Raw genomic sequence first — 14,892 nt, forward strand, 5'->3', positions numbered from 1 at the left:
GAGCTCCAAAAAGCACAATACATGTTTGTACTGGAGATCCCCAAAAGTGTGGGGCTATTGCGCTCCCTCCATGAAAGTAGAATTGAAGGCCTTTTAGGACTGTTATACCAAATGTGCCTTCCATGCATATGCTTGAGAGAAGGTAAGTATTGGAATCGAGTTTTGATGTCAATATTTACGGCATCATTTTGAGCGTGGTAGTGCGGTAAAAAAGTGTGTGTGACACTTTTGCTGAATCGGGAATAACTCAAGGTTATGCTATATTTTATTTGATTTATTGAGCATTTGTTAGGTGCCTATACAACAAAATGGTTCTTCCAGGCACCACAAGGCAAGGTGGGGATAGAACAGGGGAATAAATAATAATGGCAAAAGAAAACAATAAATATACATTTGTGGTCCTACTAGGCCTTGTGACATTCGGACGTGCAAGTGCAGTGAAGGAAGTGCATTATATAGGGGAGCATGCCGGGGGAGGCAGCAAGCTGAGGACAAGTGCTGGTGAGAGCCCAGTAGGGCAGTGCCAAGGGAAGAGGAACCAGGACAGGAGGACACTGCCAAGTGCTCGTGCGGAGGTATCCCAAGGGTGGGATGTACAGCAGCCAGGAGGGCGCTCACAAGGGCAGTGCTGGGTGGGGGGGTTCTGGTGTCAACTGTGTGGGGGCCTGGAGCCTGTGAGATTCATGAAGGTCCAGGCCGCCTGTCTCAGCGGCAGTGGAGGGATTAGCAGGGAAGGGAAAGAGAGAAAGAGGTAGAAAACAGCAGAGTTTTGAGAGGTTTCTAGAACTTAAGGACGAACGGCTCAAGTCTGAGAGAGAATGGGAGGTGGTTCCAAAAAGAGGCACCAGCCAAAGAGAGGGAGCGGCCACCCACTCTCTGCTTGAAGAAACGTTTGACAAGAAGATAGTCACAGAAGTCGGCAAGAATCAGGGGGAAAAGAGAGGAGATTTTGTTCTTAATGGTTCTGGAAGAGCAGGGGAGCACCTGTTTGGATGAGACCTTCATAGAGCGGACAACTCTAAAGACCTCATCGGGTGGTATGGGCAGGAGGGAGGAGAGTGAGGGGGTGGAGGGAGGGAAGCCAAGGGAGGCAGGAGAGCAGGGGCTGGAGTGGGGGTGGGTGTGAGACTGGTGGAGAGCGAGGACATCCTGACTTTTTGATGCAAAATGGGAGGACAAAGCGGTGCCGAGAGCCTGGGAAGGAAGGGGAGAGGTGGAGACTGTGGTTGGATTGGCAAGTTGCTTGCAGATTGAGGAAAGTTAAGCCGTGTTGTTAGTAGCTCCTGAGATGGAGGCTTGGATGTGTGCCCTCTTCTTGAAGCGGATAGAAAAGCGATATTGCCTTTGGAGCAAGCAACATGCCAATTTATGCGAGGATGAGCCTGAGGTCTGCCACTTCCGTTCAGCAACTCTGCACTTATGTTTCAGAGATGCTAGGTCGGAGTCTTACCAGCCATTACACTTGAAGGCGGGTTTCAGACGGAGCCTCATGACAGGGGCAAGGATGTTGAGGGGGGTGGCAGAAATAGAGAAGTGCCGGTTAGCAAGGACAGAGTCAGAGAGAGAGTCCAAAGCAGAGGTGGCAGGGGGGTGAAAGGGGAAGCAAAAGCAGCAACTAACACTCGCTTCATCAGTTGAATGATGGTGAAGGAGGCTGGCAGTGCTGGGGGTGGCTCAGATAGAGGGCAGAGGGGCCCCAAGTGACAGGAGAGAATGGTCAGACCAGTAGAAGGGGGTGGTGACCGGGTTAGAGATAGGAATGTCTCCGTAGATGAAGGAATCTAGTGTGTGTCCGGCTGAGTGGGTCAGACCGGAAGGAATAATAGTTAGAGATAGGGAGTCACAAAGGACACAGAACTGTGAGGTGACTGATTCAGGGGAGTCAAGGTGGATATTGAAGTCACTGAGGAGAAGGGGTTTGGAGGAAGAGGTGAACAAGAAGGAGGCAAGGTCGGTCCATTCAGAGGGGAAGAGAGAAATAGGACCGGGGGCCTGTAGATGGTAGCGAGGGTGAGAGAGTAGGGAGATCCTGAGCCTACAGACAAGGCATTCAAAAGAGGAGTAGGATTGAGTAGGTATGATAGAAGCAGGGACCCATTCAGGGAAATCAGGGCCACTCCACCTAAAGACCTGTTGGGCCTAGGTTTGGAGAGGATTTTGTAGCCGTCAGGAAGAAGAGTGTCACAAGCAGTGACAGAGCTAGCAATGAACCACGTCTTGGTAAGGGTGAGGATGTTGAGGTCAAAGTATTTGAGGAGGAGACAGATGTCAGAGGAATGTTTGACAGCAGAACGAGCATTCAGAGCAGCTAGATGAAGCTGATTACCACTTTTGAAAGTTTTCCAAGGGGGGTACAGGGGTACTCCTGTTGATGGTGATGGAGAGGGAAGAGGAGAGGAGGAAGGAGGGGTAGCAAGTGAAGGGAAGCAGTTAATGAGAGAGGTCAGGTGCCAGTCAAGAAGGAGAAGAATAGGTTGGGAAACTTTGGCCATGATAGTGCTATTGTGGATGATGCCCCTAGAGGATGAGAAATATGCCAAGAGCACTTCCCATCTAGTTACGCCATTAATGCGATGCGATGAAGAGGAGAAAGGGAAGAAAGTGGAGACCAGGCGGGGAAGGGACAGAAAAGAGGTGGTCGGTAATAGTCTGCCTGGAAGTAGAATTGATGTACGTGTCACCAATATATAGATCTGGATTAGAGGCCAGCAGAGCTTTTTAAAGCTTTTTTCTTCCAAACTTCGTGAGAGAGATAGGATGGGTGATAGAATAGCAGTTAGAGTTGATAGGGAAGATAGAGGGTGCCATGTAGTGGGGAGGGGCAGACAGACAGAGGGGCTGCACAGTGCACAAATGAACTCACCAGGCAGCCTAGCAGCCAAGCGGGCACAGATGAAAGAAGTGATTTAAACAAGATGTGCACAGGCTAGTAGAGATATTAAGCACCCAGACTGGGTTGAAAAGCACACCTAGATTCAACTTTCCAGCAAAGCACTAAAATACAGCAGAAAATATTCAATGCGCAGGTTGAAAGGCAATCAAGATACAACTTTCCAACAAAGCAGTAAAATGAAGCACAAGACAATCAGTGCACAGGTTAAAAGGCACATAAGATTCAAGTTATGGGGGTGCAGGGACACCAGAGGTAAAAAAAGGCCTTCCGAAGTTGGTTCCAGAAAGGCAAGAAAAGTTCAGCAATTCAACAAAGGCAGTGCAAAATAAAATTCATAACACCTAGATTTGAAAATCAGGCACACATGTGGAAAGGCAGCCTTTAAGCAGGGCATGCAGCAGTCAATCGCGGTGAGCAGATGGAACTCATTACACAGGCTGCAGTGAAGAAGTGCAGCTAAACTTTCTGCAGCTTAACCAGGAAGAGTTGGCCGATGGGAAGAAGTAAATGCAGGGCACATAAGAGCAGAGGGGCAGCAAATTGTGAGCAGAAGAAAAGTTAGTCAAGTGCATTTAGATGGGTGGGTAGCGCCCATGAGCCTGGTGGCATGCCCAGGGAGAGAGGGCCGCAAAGGAAGGAGCGCAATTGTAGCCGGGTAGAGGGCACAGCGAGTAAGGTCGACGTGAAGGAAATGCAGGCAAAGATCAGAGAACCAGCTGTGCTTGCTGTGAGTGGCCGGGTGACCCCTTGGAGATTGTGAGAGGATAGCAGCCATCAGGTGCAGCAGCAACAGAGCAGGGGGAATGAGGGTGCTTACTGCGGTGTGGAACTCCATTCTGGATGAGAATCACGGATCCTGCAGCAGGGTCCTCTAGACCCTCCCAGGCTCGGACAGGGCCAGACAGGGAGAGACCCTGAACCTTTTAGGAGGCCATTTAAGTGGGCCAGTGATCGCCTGCCGGCTCTGGGGTTTGCTTCCTGATGTCCCACGGCCCAGCCAATCAGACGGGCTTGATCGAAGAGAGCAGATCAGCTGATGAGTTTGGAACCGGCCATGAAGAAAAGGGGCTTGCCGGCCCAATGGTACTGGCTGCTCCCTGTGTTGCAGGCACTGCAGGAAGTGGTAGGCAGCCCAGTGAGAAGGCCTCAACACGGGTGCCCTCACACGTGAAGGGGCGACCCTTGAGGGGGGCCGGTGTTCGCCTGCCGGCTCGGAGGTTTGCTTCCTGATGTCCCACGGCACAGCCAATCAGGCGAGCCTGATCGAAGCGAGCAGATCAGCCAATGAGTGTGCCACGCAGGGCCGACATGATGAAAAGGGGCTTCGCCGGACCAATGGTGCTGGGAGAAAGAATGAGAAGGCCACAACACGGGTGCCTTCACACTTATAGGGGAGGCCCTTGAAATCCTAAATCATGTGCACCCTAGTTTTCTGAATGCTTACCACATGCGTTAACAGTATTTGAGTTTGGCGGTATTTCCAGAGGAAATGCCACCACTCTCAAAATGAGGCCACACGTCTGTAATTTACCAGAGCACTTCATTTTGCTCTTTCAAATGTCCGAACATTATTTTTTGGCCGCTTCAACATTTACACCATTGACGTCAAACCTAAGGCTCGCAGGCCATATCAGGCCCTTGAAGCCCTTTCATCTGTTGCCCTCCCTCCAGCCCCCCACCCCACCACCACCGTTAGAGCACATTTCAGGGCTTTGCTCTCTGACAGAGAGCAAAGATGGGGCTTCTTTGCAGATCATCCAGGAACACAGCCGTACTAAAGGCAGTACCCCCAAAATGGGTGGGAATGCTGCAAGATAAACAACGCGGTGTCTAGGGAAAATGGAAGCAGGGAATTAAATGCGAAGAAACCCTCACCTTTCCATTAACTGCTGTTTTCTTTAGCGCAAAAGCTGAATTGTATCTCTTTCTGCAGCCAGAATTTGTCAGCCTTTATAAACAGAAGGCAATTAGTCAGAGCTCCCCAAGAACCTCAACAATACCCCTTAAAGTTTCCGTGGTTCAATATCTCAAACAATGATGAAACTAAAGTCATTTTTAAACTTCTAGCTCGCGCTTCTCAGTGGTTTACCGCTGCACCATTCTGAAGTCTTACTTCCAACTCAAATCACAAACGTACACCTGAAAATCCAACTAAAACTGTACTATGAAATACAGCTCGTCGAAACCCTTTAGTATGTGAACCTGGAATCCTTTCCACTGACACTGGCCCCTTTGTGGAAGTGGTAACACTATCGCTGAGTCCTTCTTCGATGACAAGGCCCGGGTATATATGCACGATCATACATAGTTCATTCATCCCATCCAAGCAGCACACGACTGCGATGGGCACAGCCATGCTCCTGGGTGCTGTTATAGACTCGGCATCTGCAGATTTGCACTTTTTCTCATGTTCCCCAACAGAAATGATTTTTAATCATAGGGATTTATATTCAATTTCCCCAGAAATATATGCTTTGAAATGCAACACAATGTCCTATTTTAAGAATGCCCCCCAACGAACCCGACCCCAGTGAGGGATGTTGGGCTCGCTCACTTCACCTCCTTGCTTGAACTAATTTGAGGGGGAAAATGTACAAGCCAACACTTTAAAAAATCCCAGCCGTCCCTGTGTAGCATTATGTTTTTCATTTGCATAAACCCAACAGTGCGGTCCCCGAATGGTGCATTTGAATCTAACCGACGCACCTTGTCTGATTTGAGTTTGGCACGTTGATGTACCCCATAGAGCATAAGATACCTTTGCAGCCCAGTAATGAGATTCTGGACACCCCTGTGCTAAAAAATGAATGAGAAAATGCCATCAAGGTCACGCACTGGTGGCCTGCTCAGTGGGAGATGAATTTTGCACCAAACAAACTGGAGCCAGCTTCCTTTAGGTATCATATGACCGAAAGTTAGCATTGGGTCATAACATGGAGGAAATTGCATGTACTGTGTTTTCCGCGTACGTGCCACATTTGACTCATGTGAACAATGGAGTATAAAGGTTTGATCTAAAACCAGTTTTCCCTGTTCTCTACAGAATTAATGCAAGGTGAGTCACTCCCTTTATTTCCTGGCACAAGACTTTAGGTAATATTGCCTCTTAACATTACATAGATATGCCATACTCAAAGATCTGTTTCAGAGCAAGAAGGGGGTGGGGGGAAAGAGGGTACATGCTTTGAGGAAGAATGGTGGCGTAGCTGCAAAGCAGTCTCTGTAAGTGCTAGAGGAATGGACTCTGAAAGGTTGACCGGTCCTGGAAAAGCTTCATTTGGCTTCCACTAACTCTATTTTTCTCTCTCTCCCTGCAGGTATCAGCGGATGACCAGGATGGACCGTCAAACAACCAGATTACATACTCCATAGTGGGAGGGGACCCCCACGGTCACTTTATGGTCCAGCCTGACAGTGGAGAGATCCGCGCGGCCAAGCACCTTGACCGGGAGGAGGTGAGAGAATCTGCTCTCTATGTGGTCTTTGGACAGGTTCAAGATCAGTCAGTGGGGATGGGTGGATGGCAGCGATGGGAGAGACCACTGAGTCTGGAGGGGGCGCCAAAGCTTGTGCCCCCAATGGTATAAGGGACCTAATTGCGGCTATTTTGTGCTTGGGGCTGAGAAATATGAAAAGCATTGTGGTCCAGGTTTTCAACATTTTGGAGCCAAATTTGAAACGGAATTCTAAAAGGTCAATACCATTTTGAATGGCCAGTTTAAGATAATTATGACACATCACTGGTGTGAGAAACAATTATGGAAGGCTTAATAAACAGACACAAGTTTATGAATGGCCAGAGTTTTTGCAATGACCAATTTAATTGCGCTGCAACTTGCAATTCAAGGCTCGTCAACAGTCATTTTGAATTCCGAATCCGAAAATCTTAAGGGACTAATGAACAGGCCCGTTAAAAGTCTATACAACCAGTGTCTGTTCTGAAACGGAATCTTTTTGGGGGTCATTTTGTAAGGAGGTAGTGTAAAAGTGAGTTATACAACTAAGGCCTAAGCTGTTTCCGTCTCACCTTTGCACTCCAGGCTATGATCATGTCTTTTGGAGGTGGAGTAGGGGCACTAAACAGAATGTACATGGCCTCTGCGCTTTTCTCCTCCACCTTCAAGCGCCATATGGTTTTAGGCTTGCGAAAGGTTTTCATGCAGTTTTGAAATAAACGGAATCTTAGGGAATTGGCCTGTTTTTAGCAATGACAGATTCCTAGGAATCCATTAAAAATGGTGTCTGGCAACCGTCAGGGGAGGACTTGCCTAGAGGGAACTCTGGAGATTTCCAGTTAGGCCTCTTTGAACATTATTCCCAGGGCCTCTTTTGGTTCCCAGTCCGCCCCTGGCAACCGTAAATGACAGGCAGCCGTGCACATATTGCAAAATCGATTGAATAAAGAAAGGGATAGAGATGATTTTGCCTTTTTTTACTCAGTTTTGCAAATGTTGAAAATTGCATGGACGGTACCTAACAGTACATAGGTGCTAACTTTAGTGGTCCCCTCCATGCAATCACTGCTTCACATAAAATGCCCCCTTACTGTCTTGATGGGCCCAATGTGATTGCATTCTTTGGAATGTGTGAGCTGCTGTCACCATGCCAATCTTGAATCCAACACCTTACTATAATATTCTACTTTTTCCCCAAGGAGTTCCATCCAGTGAAGCGTGAAATGAATGAGAACGCAATGCAGTTTTCCTATGATTGGGCCTCATCCCGAGTTTGCCGGTTTGATGGCTGTAAATCCGGCAGCATGCCTGCAAACAGACCTACCGTTACCAGCACCTGATATCACGGCATTACCGGCAATCCACCCCATAGATTTCTATAGAGTCCATGGAATGGGGATTTACCTACTGTTGCCGGCACCTGATATCACGGCATTATCCACCCCATAGAGTTCTATAAACTCCATGGAATGGGGATTTACCTACCGTTGCCGGCACCTGATATCACGGCATTATCCACCCCATAGAGTTCTATAAACTCCATGGAATGGGGATTTACCTACCGTTGCCGGCACCTGATATCACGGCATTATCCACCCCATAGAGTTCTATAAACTCCATGAAATGGGGATTTACCTACCGTTGCCGGCTCCTGATATCACGGCATTATCCACCCCATAGAGTTCTATAAACTCCATGGAATGGGGATTTACCTACCGTTGCCGGCACCTGATATCACGGCATTATCCACCCCATAGAGTTCTATAAACTCCATGAAATGGGGATTTACCTACCGTTGCCGGCACCTGATATCACGGAATTATCCACCCCATAGAGTTCTATAAACTCCATGGAATGGGGATTTACCTACTGTTGCCGGCACCTCTAACACTGGCTGTTTTTTGCCAGTGGGGGCCTGGTTTACCTCCAGGTCTTGGCTGGCGGTAAATCAGTTAACCCCCACCAACAAACTTGTAGTTTGCTGGTCCAGAAAAGTGCCAGTATACGTTATTACCAGCACTTACTTTCCAGACCGGCAAACATGGAATGACCCCCAGTGTCTGATGTTTGTGGCACACTGTAGTGCACCCCCATGGTAATGCAATGCCATGCTACAGCATTCTTGTGGTAGTGACTGTATTTGACGCACTACGCTACTGTATTCTTCTAGTAACCCTGGATTTGATTGTGTATGATACAATATTGATATGGGTTCAGTAATTCCAATATGCGACAAGGCTGATGACGTTTCTCCCTTTCAGATTCCCAGCTACTCCCTGACGGTGCGAGCTTCGGACGGCGGCCAACCAGCTCTGTTCAGTGACATCGCTGTCAGCGTCCGTGTGCTGGACATCAACGACAACCCCCCTACCTTCTTTCAGCTCAACTACAGCCTCATGTTGCAGGTGAGCCCCAACTGGCCCCCTAGTGCAGCTATGCACCACCTTCTGGGCGTGACCTGAGCGGACACATGTATTTGGATGTGGGCCATGCACCCACTCTTCAGACATCTGCCCCAAGGAAAGCATTAGAGAAAGAGGTTCTCACACTGGGAATTGAGTGACCGTCAACCATGCCCTGGTTTCCTGCTGGCTGATGTAATATTTGTAGTGTTTCAGTTCACTCCCTTGAAAGGACCATACTTCACAAAACTCACTAGTCACTGGAAGCAGAGCCACCCAGTGGACACCTCGAGTATTGCATTAGATGAACTCTTGAAGGGAGCCGTAGCTGCCTGGTTTAGAGCTGGGCCATGCATTGGGCTGAACACCTACAGACAACATTCGATGCTGTCTGTATCCTTCTGCTTGCAAAGTAGAGCAAAACAAATGGATACACACCGCATGGAATGATGCGAACGCATTCTCCAGGAGACAGGGGGGGTCATCCATCAGGCAGCGGGTGCATAGAACCCATGCCCACCTCCTGTGGAAAGCTGCTGGGGAGGGGCATGGCACTCCACCCTTTCCTCCACTACATCAGAGAGGCTGTGAAAATCAGATTCACGCGGTTCATAGTGATAATATCGAATTCACAAATCTCGAAAACCAAAATCTCGAATACAAAAGGCCGAAAAATAAAATATCGAATTTTTTTTTCAATGTGTTTTTTTTTTAAATGGGGGGGTTCCCCCCCCCAACCCCCCTTTTTTTCATTTTTTTTTATTTTACCCCTTTTTTTTACTTACCTGACCCCAAAAACATATATAAATAAATAAATAAAAAATTCGATATTTTTTTTTTCGATATTTTTTTTTTCGGTCTTTTTGTATTCGATATTTTGTTTTCGAGATTTTGACTGACTACCGATTCACGCATCCTTTGAGTGCGTTGCCCCAAGTGAAGAGCATGCAATGCCTGTACACATTCCATATTGTTATTGTTATTTTGCATTTATATAGCGCCTTATATACCATTGGTATGGTCTGAAGGCGCTGGTAGGTTGAACGCCCTTGGGAACCGAAGTTCAGGTCAGTAGAGAGAGTAGAGGGAGTCCAAAAGTGCGTGTGCGCACCAGGTATGTGTGCAGCTGGTGCGGAAATCGAGTGGTAGCTGCTTCTTAGCTTTAAGTGTGGTGGTTGAGCGGTCAGGAGTATGTGTTCGATCTGGTCGGTTTTACCCAGGACGAGTGTGGCTGCGTTAGGCCTGAGGAGAACGCCTGGCTGGGGGGTGTGAAACCAGCAATGATTACTTAGAGTGATGTGGAGTAAGCGGGAGAATGTAGATATGAGAACAGTTATACCGAATGGTGTCATAGTATCTCTGTGTTCTAGATGAGTGGTGGTGTAAGGGGGAGAGTAAGCGTGGGGTGTGGTATGATGTATGTTTTCAAGTGTTTCCTTCATTCCAAAGCATATTAAGTATCGTCCGTTGCACATATTCGTCCGTTCCTCATACTCGTCCGCTCCACACATTCGTCCAGTCATTATCATCGTCTAGTTCACACCCTCGTCCAGTCCGCACGCTTTCTTTGCTGCGGTTGGTGAGAGAGGGTAGGGTAGGTCAGAGGGGCAGACAGAGGCAGCTTCGGTTCTTGCTAGGGCTAGGCGCGCAGTTTTTAGGGAGGGGAAAGGGTGCGGTCGGGGGGGAGGTGGCAGGGGTATGATGGCAAGGCGGGGGGTGGGTGATTGCAGGGTGGGGTGTGGTAGTGGGGGGAGCGGGCACGGGCAGTGCTGGTGGGTCGGCAGTGGGGTTCAGGAGATGAGTGGTCTTGGGTTTCTGATGGGCACTGGTGGAGCTGGTGCGCTCATGATTGGTGTGAGGTTGATTTGGGAGGGTTTTCTGATTGTAGTTCTAGGGTCAGTGACTCACACTTATAGGTACACTTCTGGGCTCAACTAGTCTAGGACTAATTGGTGCTTCTAAGCAATTGGGTATACTTCTAAGTGCAACTTGGTACGGTTCTAAATTCAATTGGGAACACTTTCTTAATGCAGTTGGGTATACTACTGAGTTGAGCAACTTTCCAGAGAGGCTAATGGGCGCAACTTCAAATGTAGTTGGATATACTTCTAAATGCATGTGGGAACAGTCTTAAATTCAACTTTCTCAGAGAGGGTATTGGGTGCAATTTCTAAGTGCTGTCTGTGTTCATTCTCCATTTGGTTTAGCTGTTTAGTGACACAGCCACCAATATGCCAACTATTGGCATGTATGGTAGAAGGCTGAGGTGACCAACTGGACTGCATCCCAAACGTTTGATGAGATACAGAACAGTAACAGTGGCTGCCAACAGAAAAGCCACTTCTATTGCATTAATCAATGTTATTTTCAATAGTCTTTGTCTGCCAGTTCAGTTGATGGAGTGATGACAATAAACACATCCTTTATATTGTTATTGGCTGTTTATCCTCCCATTGATTACCTGCGGCCACGCTAGCACCTATGACCTTTCCCACCAAGTTTCACTCCTGAGATCTCTATGAGATAGCACTATACCTTGGCAGCATCGAACTCTGTGCTCTTATTGGGCTACCATTGTCATTTTAAGGCAGTATTCTGAAAGCTAATGTCTTAATTGAACCTATAAACTTACTCCTGGTGTAATAAAATTGTCTTAACTTCGTGTACCTCCAGCAACTTGATTTATAAGCAATGTCTTCCTACAACTGGTTTAAGCTTAAAAAAAAAACAACGTCCATTTAATGGGGCACACCTCTTGCTACTGTTAAATGATACACTACTGTTCATGCATGAGCAGCTGTGGAAATCATGTTGATATTATCATCCGACACATAACAGAGATCTGGGTTTGGGGACTAAGCTGATAGCAGCTGGGATTCAGTTTTGACTACACCAGCGTTGTAGCCACATACATCACATTTGAAGCCCAGTGCACCTGCATGGAATCCATTGTCTGCTTTGCTGGTATCACTGCATATTATCCCCACCAAAAATATCGCCATATATATGGTCATCTGGCACGGCCATAGGCGATTTTTTTGGGGGGGATCATTTTGGGGGGTTTTGGGAGCAAGGGTTGCGGGGGTTTTCCCTCGCTCCTTTAAAAATAATGCAGGGGTTGCAGAGGTGTCCCCTGCAGGTTCCATGCCTTAATATCACCACAAAAATATGGCAATATTTTTGTATGGCGATATCTTTGCAGGGATATTAACACATGGAACCATTTTGCTGACATGGACTTATCCTCAGCCCACAAAGGCACTCTGGATGTGGCATAAGGTGGTGTTGAATTGCTTAAACTCTTCCCCCAGTCTGCATCCAGTGTGGGAGCACCTGTATGTTTGTCTGTTTCAATGGACAGCCTGATTGGCTAGCCCCCAAAACCTTTGTGTACTTCGTGGACTATGATTGGTGAGCTTGCCTAGACCAGCCTCTGAGGGGATGTGTTAAAAGTGGGAGGCTCTCTGTATTCTTCAGATCCATTTGCAGTTCTTACCTGAAGGCCTGCCTCCTTTCTGGTGTAAATCTACAGCGGAGAGGTCCTGCACTCTGCAGCTCTCTGGATATTTGAGTGACAGCGCTGGTTGGGGTGATGCTAGTTGTAGTCCACAACATTTGGTGAGCTTTAGGTTGCAGATTACAGCTTTAACCCCTGCTTTATAATGTAAACATTGATATAATATGTGTAGCAGCTTGCAATGTTTATCCTACACACACCCTTCCATGCTACAAACAGGCATTATTTTAAGTCCTACCCAATTGACTATAAACAAGTGTGTTTTGGTTATCAAAACAAGCCCCAGAGCACATACACCTCACTGTGTGCAGAAAACAGATGCATCAGGCGGTTGGTTGTCTGAGCACATCCTCCCGGCTATTCTTACTCAGTCTCCATGTTCTGAGAAGCACTGGGGGATGTCTTTCCTGAAGTCCATCAGACCATGGGCTGCTCTCAGATCTGAAAGTTGTGAGGTCCAGGCTTTGGCAGGCGGTGGCACTTGCAGAAAGACTAACTCTGTCAGCTTCTGAACTTTGGGACTTCTAGACACAGCTGTTCCTTGTTTCTCAGACCATATTTACTGAAAGTGCAAAGGGCGTAGATCATGGGATCACATGAGATGACACCTGGGCGGTGAGAGTATGCCTGCAGCATTGGTGTGAGTAGACAGAGATTAGGGCAGCAGTGGCAGCAGCAACCTATGAGTGCGACGCTAACTGGGGTGATAATGTAATGAGGGGAGCTAACCAGCGCAGTTCCTGATCACCAAGAACGGTCTTGCAGATTTCAGGTTGGCCGCTGGGGGAGAGGGTGGAAAGACTGTGTTGGTGAGAGGGTGGTAATGAGGTAACATGTACGGGTCGAGGCGCAGGTTAGTCTCTCGGATGCAGTTTTCTTCTCAGCCACTCAAGCCCGACGTAGTAGGTAGTTTGGAGGGAAGGGTAGAAAAGTCAAATAAGTAATAGCTGGGCTTTAAGTGGGTGGGGGCTAGCCGAGACCCTGGGTGCTGGGGCTCCCTTGACTCCCTTGCTAACCCCAGCCCACCAGGCTGCTAGAAGCCAAGGCTCTCACGTGCAAGTGAGAGCTTCAGGCTTTTAAAAGAAAGCCTCGCCTTTTAATTGTTTCACTGACACCCCTGCCAGGTACTTCTTTCGTTATAGATGCAGGTGTTATGTTATGTTATGCTATTTTGCATTTATATAGCGCCTTATACACCGTTGGTATGGTCTGAAGGCGCTGATAGGTTGAACGCCCTTGGGAACCGAAGTTCCATGCACCCGAGTCTTGCTCGACATACTCCGTTCTGCGCGATGCATTCATGCATTCCATTCCGCCCCGCGCGCTCCAGTCCGCCCCATATACTCCGGTCTGTCCCGTGCATGTGCTCACGCACTCGCACCCTCTACACACTCGTCCCCTCTACGTGCTCACTCCCTCTACGCGCTCACCCCCTCTACGCGCTCACTCCCTCTATGCGCTCACTCCCTCTACGCACTCTTCCCCTCCACGCACTCATCCCCTCTATGCACTCGTCTCCTCTACGCACTCGATCCCTCCATACACTCATCCCCTCCACGCACTCGTCCCCTCTATGCACTCGTCCCCTCTACGCACTCGTCCCCTCTACGCACTTCACTGCCCCTCGCACTCATCCGCCCCCCGCATTCATCCACTCCCCGCACCCGTCCGCTATGTGCACTCATCCGCTCCCCGCGCTCATCCGCTCCCATCCGCTCCCCACCCTCATCCACTCCCCGCGCTTATCCCCTCTGAGCACTCATCCGCTCTAATCACTCAGGTGTGATGATCCAGGGGTGTCTAGCAGGAGGTCAAGGGGCAAGTTAGGCCATGGCCCTGGCCCGGTGCTCTTACGGGGCGTGGCCTAACAGGTAGCATTCAGGTGAGGTAAGTGTTGCCTCGTAATTGCAGCACGACCCCCTGCCAGGCCACGCCACCCTTAACCGCACAGGCTCGATTTTGCTGGCACTTAAAGAAATAGTAACTTTTCCATATGTCCCGGGCTTGTGTCAGACTTAAAGAGTGCATTGACGTGAATGGGAAATGCGGTAGATGGTTCTATGCATAGACTCGTTAGTAGGTAAATGCTCCCGAAAGAACCCTTGGGAATGAAAGATTGGCTCCCCCAGTGCACATCCCCGTGTGAGCTACTGTACATTATTAGGGCGTCAGGAAACCCTTTGTCCAATGCCTTTTCCTTCTCCGCCCTTCCTCAGGAGGATTGCCCGGTCGGAACCAGCGTCCTGGAGCTCATCATGACTGACAGGGACTCTCCTGAGAACGGACCGCCTTACCGCTTCAAGATCATGGCTGGAAATGAGGGCCACGCTTTCCAGGTGGACCCCAATGGGCTGCTGACAACATCGTCGACCCTGAAAAGAAAACTCAAGGAGAAGTATCTGCTGCAAATTCAGGTAAGGCGGCTCTACCTCGGTTGATATCTGTCATGGGTTAGGTTTAAGTAGCGTGCATGCGCCCACACACTCACACGGACACACACACACACACACTCTCTTCTATCTCAAGAAACAGCAGCCATACAAGAGCTATAACACAAAAAGCAGGCATACAGGTGCACAAAATGGCTTCACTCTTGCGGCACACGTAGCAGCACTGCCGAACCCA

General features: G+C 48.6%; 1 protein-coding gene across 1 annotated transcript in view; it reads left to right on the forward strand.

Moving 5' to 3' along the window:
- FAT2 (FAT atypical cadherin 2) overlaps positions 1-14,892 on the forward strand; it is a 262,307-nt gene that overhangs the window by 191,846 nt on the left and 55,569 nt on the right. Inside the window, exons 16-18 of the mRNA XM_069654000.1 lie at positions 6,211-6,348; positions 8,610-8,753; positions 14,484-14,681. Coding sequence (XP_069510101.1) covers positions 6,211-6,348; positions 8,610-8,753; positions 14,484-14,681 — 480 coding nt within the window. The remainder of the gene's footprint in view (positions 1-6,210; positions 6,349-8,609; positions 8,754-14,483; positions 14,682-14,892) is intronic.

Source organism: Ambystoma mexicanum, chromosome 3q (genome assembly GCF_040938575.1).
Source record: "Ambystoma mexicanum isolate Mex_15411 chromosome 3q, UKY_AmexF1_1, whole genome shotgun sequence".
In the NCBI taxonomy this organism is placed as follows: Eukaryota; Metazoa; Chordata; class Amphibia; order Caudata; family Ambystomatidae; genus Ambystoma; species Ambystoma mexicanum.